At 34.5% G+C, this 8828-nt stretch overlaps 1 protein-coding gene across 1 annotated transcript; it reads left to right on the top strand.

Annotated features, from left to right (window-relative positions):
• The first annotated feature begins 469 nt into the window (after positions 1-469).
• On the top strand, positions 470-5564 carry LOC111708171 (G protein-coupled receptor kinase 2). Its single transcript, XM_023481468.1, has 5 exons — positions 470-579; positions 1359-1396; positions 1601-1739; positions 2857-2992; positions 5503-5564. Exons 1-5 carry the CDS (start codon positions 538-540, stop codon positions 5562-5564), a joined length of 417 nt encoding a protein of 138 aa, XP_023337236.1. The 5' UTR covers positions 470-537.
• The last annotated feature ends 3264 nt before the right edge of the window (positions 5565-8828 follow it).

An 8828-nucleotide genomic window follows, 5' to 3' on the forward strand; every position in this document is an offset into this window, starting at 1 on the left:
GTGGCCGCAGCGCTCGGCCCCCTAACCTGTCCTAGTCGCAGCGCTCGGCCCAGAAAATGTCATAACCTAACCTAACCCTAAAATAATAAAAAATAAATTATAATAATTTGGCTGAAAAAAGTGGTCATTACAAAATCGATGGGGGGGGGGTCCAAAAATCGTTCTCCAGGACAGACTCGGTAATTTTTATAAGACATAAACACATTGTTTTGGTCTATTTCATGGGATAAACGATTCGTTTATCGTTTGATTCAGAATTTAAGAACTTAGAAAGGAAGAAGAGTCGTCACATTTTTGGTAATTTCCTAATAAACGATTTTGGATCCCCCCCTTCCTCCTCCCGCCCCCTCCCCATCCTATCAATTTTGTACATGGATCTTATATGTAAGACATGGATATAATTGGTAAAAAATAGCTTAGATGTGGGATGGATGTGGCTCATTTCCTCCCCTCGCTGAAACCTGGTTCACTTATCATAAAACATTGTAGGTTTGGTGCTTGTAGCACCTCCTCCCCTCCAGCCACGCCCTGGAGTTGATGGAGTTGGAGAATATTGTTGCCAACACTGTTTACCTAAAGGAACATCCGCCAATATTAAACTTTAAAGGAACAGATTCCAAATTTGAGATTGACCTGATTTTTAATCATTTATTGAGCAGTGCTTAGGATCCATTTAATTTTGATGCGGATCCGGATCCTGGATCCGCACTGGAAAAAGTGGATCCGGATCCGGATCCAGGTTATTTCCATAAAATTTACTGAATTTTTTAAGCAGAATGTTCAAATTTTTGTTCTATTATTTTCGATTATTTTTATGCTAAAACTTGATGAACCATTCAGAAACCATAAAATTTTTATAATCTCCCTTTTTTCATTAGTACAGATTTGGGGTTTGAGAGTTGATTTTTTTGTTGCATTTATTGTTGATTATTTGCCCCTTGGATCCGGCTCCGTGGATCCGCATATTTTCGCGAATCCGCATCCAGGAAGCCAAAATCTTCCGGATCCAACGAATCCGAACCCTAAGCACTGCTTTTGAGGAAGATAATATAAAGATATTAGTTCTCATTTCATTATCATTAAAGGGACTGTAGACGTAAACTTACGTGATCTAACAACTTTGGCATTTAAAGCGTAATACGATCAAGAAGACTGAACTATCCATGTTTTAAACCGAGAAAATTGATTATTTTAAATTTTGTTTTCTCCATATAAGTTATTTCGGGGCACTAAAATCATTAATCATATAAAGGTTGAAATGGTACCGTTTTTAATCGGCCACACCCCTCTTAAAATGGAAGAAAACTTGAAATTACGTTTACAGTCCCTTTAAAGCTATTAATATTTGTGGTGTACAGGCCCGTGAGGGTGGACCTGAAGGCAGCAAAGGCAGAAGGTACATATTTATTTAAGTCAACCCAGACCGAAATATATTTTCAATAAATGTGGAACTAACATCTACTTTTTTACTCTACAGAGGTTTGGTCCATCACCATCACCGAATTTTAAATATTTAATTCTTGTCAGTTGACAGAGGTGTTTGATATATATTTTGAAGAGTGAAATTCTTATAGTTTAATGTTAATTTTATTTGTTTTAGTAAAAAATGGAAAAAATTGTTAACGTTCCCCCACATCTCGGAGTGCATCAGCCTGTCCACCACCTTGAAGGCGGACAACTACGATTATATCATAGGAGAGCAGCCGATAGGAGCTGCTCTCTTTAGGCAGTTTTGTCAGGTCAATTAAGTCATCCTAAAAATAAAGTATTTAAAGGTACTGAATACGATATTTCAAGTGACTTCTCCATTCAACGGTACCCTTCAAAGCCTTGGCTAATTAAATATGAACTAGATATCAATGTTTATAAGTTCGAAAACTAATTATGTTCAATTGTGTTTTTTATTATAAAAGTGACTTACGCATTTAAACCGTTGTGAAACAAGCATTGCCAACTCCGCATGGAGTGCCACTTGGAATTACGCGTACAGTCTCTTTAAAAAAGCGGGGGCGGGTCAACTGTTCAACTGTTTCTGATCACGCAGATTTTCAAATTTGTACACAAACAAATGTTTCCTTAAAAGCGGGGGGGGGAATGCAACTGTGTAGTTGTAAATAATATACATGGGCTTATTTTCTGATCAGGTTGATTTTCAAATTTGTTTGTAAACAAATGTTTCCTTAAAACAAACAACAAAGTCACAAAACGTAAATAATTTGTTATTCATAGACTACAGTATTGCGACCTATATAGTGGAAAAGAAATAATGATTATTTTGTAAAAAGGATTTAAAAAAGAAAGATAATTTTTTAGAATTGGAGAAGAAATTGTTTATAAATTTTAACTTTTAAATGAAGGAGAATGTTTTTTTCATTCAAAGCATAGATTCAAAATAGAAAAAAAAGAAAACAAACACTTGAAATAAAGCTATTTTTCTAATTTTGCGCTTGAAATATATTGAAATAATCTTAGCATCATAGAATTTAAAATCCCATTTAAAAATCGATTACACATTCAAATTTGAATTTGATATTTAAAGTAGAGAGTTTGATAATGTTTTAAGGATTTGAGATTATACAAAACAGGTCCTCATTTAATTTTTTAGAGGCTCATTTAATTTGGAATAGGAGATGTTAATCATATTTTAATTTTTTTTTATTAAGTGCATAACGAAAAATGAAAACTTTTATTTAAATAGTAATAGAATAATGTATACAGTGTAATAAAGAAATGTTTATTTTGTTAAAAAATTTACATATTTTTTTAAATTGTGTTGCAATTATAAAAAATATTTATTTTTTGATTTTAATTTAAGGGAAAATGTTTTTCATTCTGAACATAGAAAAATATTCCTAGGCTGGGAAGAAGGTGTACAGGCACTACAATGATTTCCTCGACGTGGTGGATAACTACGAGACGGAGCTCGACGAGAACAGGGCGACAGAGGCCAACAAGATTGCCAACAAATACCTCATCAAGCCTAAACCTTCAGGTACTGGATCCCCGTACAAAAATCCACCAAATTCTTGTTCATCTTTTTTGGGAGATTTTAGAATCCGACCTTTCGAGTTCTCAATCCAATTTTTACATTTTCGGGATTTCCAAACCGTCTAGAGTAAAGTTTAGCAAAATATTGTAAAGTTCACAACCATATTTTTCATTGAAGAAATATTATAATAATTAAAGTTATCAAATTCATTGATGAAACCTGGTTTCAAATACTGGGTTTCATGTCAATACCCTGTCTTCAGTTTTAGGGAATGTAGTGAATACTTTTAGATATTATAAGGACCCCCGAGAACAAATACAATAAGAGAGAAACTTGAAAATCTCAAGTTTTGAGAAGAAAAGAAAACTTTGTTTAAGGAGAATATTTTAGGATTCCATCACACAAATAATATTTAGGTTGCGAGGTGTTTATTAATTTAAAGTTGAAAAAGATAAACAGAAAATTTTATGAAAATCTTGAAGAGAGTTTTTGAAGTAAAAGATTTTCATATTTAAATAAAAAAAAAATTTTTTTTTATCCCATTTACGTTGATAATATTTGAAGTTGACTAGAATCAAGACGTAAAAAATAACATTAACAGAAAATTGAACTGGAAATTGAACAATCCTGCTTTTGTGGTTTTTCAAATATATTTTTCAATAAATCAAAACACAAAAATATTTAGTTTCGAACGTCGTCTTTTATCAAATATACCCTCAAAGGATGAGACTTAAATGACGACACAAAAGTCTTCCAATCTGACGATCTGAGGAGTAAGATATTTCATATCAATGGTTCACTATATAATATATAACTATATATAATTTTCAACTGTATAGAACGAGGGGAGGAGGGCCAGCAACAACAATTTCTCGTCCGAGCCACTTTTCCCTCTTTTTCTAGTTCGAGGCACATCGAAATCCTCGTCCGTCGGTTGTTATGTGTTGACAAGTTTCTAATTCTTGAAGATAAAACTTCTTTTTTTTAAAATCTGGCCACGTAAGGGCATAAAATATGGGAACGAAGTATTGCAATGATTATATTGTTGGAATCTTTAAAGCCATGAGAATGATGTCAAACTTTACTTAGGTAAAACTCAAATCTCTTCTGCCTCTGTAATGGCTAACCTTCGTGATAAAAAATAAATAGAACCACTCGGAAAAGTTATATGGTTTTCACTATAACCAACAAAAAAATTTAAGTTCTATGAACTCAGTTTGCTGCATTTTTTTCGATCTACAAAAATTCAATATTTTATTTATGCACTAACGTTGCCCGATTCTTAAAAAAAATTGTTTTAGCTTGGAAAATTAGACACTGAAAAAAATAATTTTGGAAGGACGAGGATTTAGAGGCCGGTGGTTCGGACGAGATAACGATTAGAATGTGGCTCGGACCAGAAATTGTTGTGGCTGGCCTTCCTCCCCTCATAGAACCATATATGTAAATAAGTTTCGTACAGTCGCCTTAAAAATTTTGGTGATAAGATCTATCCCTTACAAAAGTTAGGATCTCTGGTTTATCAATAAAACTGAATGCAGATGGAATATGGAATATATTGATAAATGTGGTCTATGGGTAAACTATATTCAGCTTTTACGTGTTGGCAATAAAATATAATGGTTTGGAAAACTATCCTTTTCAAATGTTTACATCGCAATAAAAACTTGAAGGAAGTTTAAGTGTTCGTTTAGAGTTGGGGGAGAAATGATAAAGGCCGGGGATAGGGAGGGCCAGGGGCCCTCTCAACCAAGTGCTAGGGGGGGAGTTGTATGCGGCTAAGGATGGTTTATTTAAAGGATTGATAAAGTAGGGAGGCACCCTCAATTCTGAACTGTAAACATAATTTAATATTATCCCCCAACAAAATTAACTAAAAATTGCCAAAAAGTAATGAGAAAAAGCTTTAAAGATTACTATTTTGTGATTATTCAGAAAACAGAGTATTTATTTTCCTAAAATATCATATCCCCTCCCTTAAAAATAGTATATTCATCAGACGTTTGCGCTTTATATAATTGTGGAAAATGAATAATTTTTAGGGGATAAGTTTAAAAACACGTGGAAAAAATTGCTGTTTGATGTTCAATTTTTCAAATTTTCCCAAGCGCATCAAAAAGTATTCTTGAAAGTATAGATCCCTGGAAATTTCATGATCCCTTGTATGATTTGTTGTATATTTATATCCTTGAAAGTATATATCTCTGGAATATATCCTTGAAAGTATATATCTCTGGAATATATCCTTGAAAGTATATATCTCTGGAATATATCCTTGAAAGTATATATCTCTAAAATATATCCTTGAAAGTATATGTCTCTGGAATATATCCTTGAAAGAAAAGTCGGAAATTATTAAGTTCTCTAATAAATTCAGTTGGAAACCCTGTTTTAGTTTTTAATTTAGTTAATTTTAGACGAGGATGTGTAAACCCTGTTTCAGTGTTTAATTTAGTTAATTTTAGACGAGGAGGTGGAAACCCTGTTTTAGTTTTTAATCTAGTTAATTTTAGACGAGGAGACGGAAACCCTGGTAAACGGAAAGACTGAGGACACCTCAAAGGAAAATGTTTAATTTAGAAAATCTACAAATACCCCCCCTCCCCTCCCTCCCTGGACCAAGCGGCAAATGGAAACTATAAAAGACCTGCACTGGACCGACCTTAAAAAATACTGTATAGTGTACAATGTACAATGTACATGTCTAGACGTTAGAACGACGTCAAGCTTTATATTTTACACCACAAATACGACATTTTGAAAAACATTTAAACTTTTTTTTAATAAAAAAAGACTACCTTTACTTCATCTTAGTTATTTCCTTAAAGAAGATTGAAGAATGTTTAATTCTATATATCAACATGTTTTTTTATGTGCCCTGCTTTGTTATGAACAGAAAACTAATGGATTTTCAAAAAAATAAATAGATAAATATAAAATAAAAATATTTCTAACTATTTCTATTAGAAAAAATAAAATTTTACTGCGCAATTCATAAAGTATTTTCCCTGTGTATTAATACTTAAGTCCATCACATTTCTAGTTACTGAAAAAAATACACTTTCTGGAAAATAGGTAAATAAATCAACTTGCTGTAAATAGATAGAAAATATAATATTCTACTGAAGAAAACCAACGTTAAAGAAAAGTTCTTGTGATGGTGATTGATAGACTATTAGTCTGGTGGATTAATTTGCTAATTGATTAATTGATTGCCAGACTTGTTGATTTGTTGATTAGGCTCCTTAACTCGGACACAGTAGTCGCAAATATTTAGTAAATAGATGTATTTCAAACCTGCAATAGAATGCAGATATAATTAAAGAAATGATAATGTTATCAAAATTATGCACTAATGTAGTCGAATATTTAATACTGTAACTTACTAGTTTTCCGTGACTGAGTAAAATGGAGTGATTAAGGATTTAAGGGTTTGATGTATGTTTATGGTCAATAGGTTTATGGTCAACAGCATTATATGAAAACTGTATTTAGAATCAGCATATAAAAAACTTTTCTATTCGTTGGGTTTAAGCACATTATAAATCTGACATATGGGTTTGACTGAAAATTCAATAAGGTTTTGAAAGTAAATATTGTTAATATTTTTATTATTATTATTATGTTTACTCTATGGAGAGAGTACTCTTTATAAATCCAAACCAAATAATTTTGCCCGTCTCTTCTATCAAGCAGAGAACGCTCCCAAACATAGAATATTCCTGACACTCTGAGTTTTGAATCAGTTCAGTCAGTGCCAGATATCGTTCGCTAAAGATGCGTAGGCCTTATCAAGATGATATTTATACGCATATTCACTGTTAAATGCAAATAGTTTTTTAAAAATTGCAATTTAAACTTAATGAATGATCTCCGTCTTAAACATGTTTTAATTTCAGATAAAAAGCTTGGGAAATTACTAAATATGGAGAATGCAGTTTCCAGTGAGAAAATGATCACAGTTAATAATCGCAGTTAAATGTCAATCATTGGAGAAGATCGGTGCTTGGAGTGTCGCCGATTTTAAAACTCGTCAAGAGAGGTATTTATACTAGTTAGCAACTAGTCTTTATGGTAAATTTTCTTAATTGATAGTTTTATAAAATCTGATTTATTGGTAATTTCCTAGAGAACGATTTTTAGACCCCCCGGGCCCCCCCTTCTATTAATTTTGTACATGGATCTTAAATACAGGATACAGTATACAGGATACAGAAAGCAGGATTCAAGATACATAATACTGAATACACGATACTAGATACAAGATACATGATTCAGGATACCTAAGTTACAAAAATACAGAATACAAAATATAGGATACAAGAGAGGGTGTATTAAAGGAGTAGAGAATTAGTCTAAGAGATTGTCTATAAACTCTGTACTTTATCCCTAAGATATAAAGACAAGGAAAAGATAATATTTATATAGGTTTTATATATATATAATATATAATTTAGATATATACACAATATATATCGGGTTTAAGTGTGTGGGCTGAAATAGGATAAATGGATTAGAGTTCAACTTTATGGGTGTATAGGGCACAGTTAATAGTGTCAAACGTACTTAAAGGACCAACATACGTTTATTTATAGCATAAAAGAGGTTATTGAAGATTCGGAGTAATACCCTTTAAACCACAATCCAGAAGTTTTGCGTTGGGAATCGTGGGATTTTAAGCATTAATCTCCATCTAATGATTGCGAACGGATTTAGATATCCTATAGGGGCCATACCCTGCAGGGATATTCTGTAGGGGCCATACCCTGCAGGTATATCCCGTAAAGGCCATACCCTGCAGGTATATCCCGTTAAGGCCATACCCTGCAGGCATATCCCATAGGGGCCATACCCTGCAGGGATATCCTGTAAGAGTCATACCCTAAAGGGTTATCCCGTAAGGGCCATACCCTGCAGGACTATCCCTTAGGGGCCATACCTTGCAGGGATATCCCGTAGGGGCCATACCCTGCAGGGAAATATATGCCGTAGGGGCCATACCCTGCAGGGATATATATTCCGTAGGGGCCATACCCTGCAGGGATATTCCGTAGGGGTCATACCCTGCAGGGATATACCGTAGGGGCCATTCCCTGCAGAGATATCCTGTAGGGGCCATACCCTGCAGGGATATCCTGTAGGGGCCATACCCTGCAGGGATATCATGTAGGGGCCATACCCTCCAGGGATATCCCGTAGGGGACATACCCTGCAAGGATATCCCTTAGGGGACATAGCCTGCAGGGATATCCCATAGGGGCCATACCCTGCAGGGATATATATCCCGTAGGGGCCAAACTCTGCAGGGATATATATTCCGTAGGGGCCATACCCTGCAGGGATATCCTGTAGGGGCCATACCCTGCAGGGATATATATATCCCGTAGGGGTCATATCCTGCAGGGATATCCCGTAGGAGCCATACCCTGCAGGAATATCCTGTAGGGGCCATACCCTGCAGGGATATATATATTCCGTAGGGGCCATACCTTGCAGGGATATATATATCCCGTAAGGGCCATACCCTGCAGGGATATCCCGTAGAGGCCATACCCTGCAGGGATATATATATTCCGTAGGGGCCATACCCTGAAGGGATAACTTTAATTAAGGGATGGATTCATCCTCTAATTTAAAAGTGGATATCGAGATTAAGCATTCAAAATTATTGATACTTCACAAAAAATGTGCGACCTCAGGGGACTAGGAAAAGTAAGCAATGATTGTTGTGGCTGACTTGAGGATTGTCTTTTACCACGCACATACCAATCATGCAAGATACAATAATATCATTTTTGTACTTATTCTATCCGATATTTAGACATGTCGAACACAACTT

The sequence above is a fragment of the Eurytemora carolleeae genome, unplaced genomic scaffold, assembly GCF_000591075.1.
Source record: "Eurytemora carolleeae unplaced genomic scaffold, Eaff_2.0 scaffold861, whole genome shotgun sequence".
In the NCBI taxonomy this organism is placed as follows: Eukaryota; Metazoa; Arthropoda; class Copepoda; order Calanoida; family Temoridae; genus Eurytemora; species Eurytemora carolleeae.

What these genes read in the sequence shown, in the direction of transcription:
- LOC111708171 (XM_023481468.1), top strand. Translation starts at nt 538, where the DNA reads ATGGAGTTGGAGAATATTGTTGCCAACACTGTTTACCTAAAG. An exon ending in CCAACACTGTTTACCTAAAG is followed by an intron (nt 580 to 1,358) that starts GAACATCCGCCA and finishes TGTGGTGTACAG; the next exon opens with GCCCGTGAGGGTGGACCTGA. An exon ending in TCTTTAGGCAGTTTTGTCAG is followed by an intron (nt 1,740 to 2,856) that starts GTCAATTAAGTC and finishes AAATATTCCTAG; the next exon opens with GCTGGGAAGAAGGTGTACAG.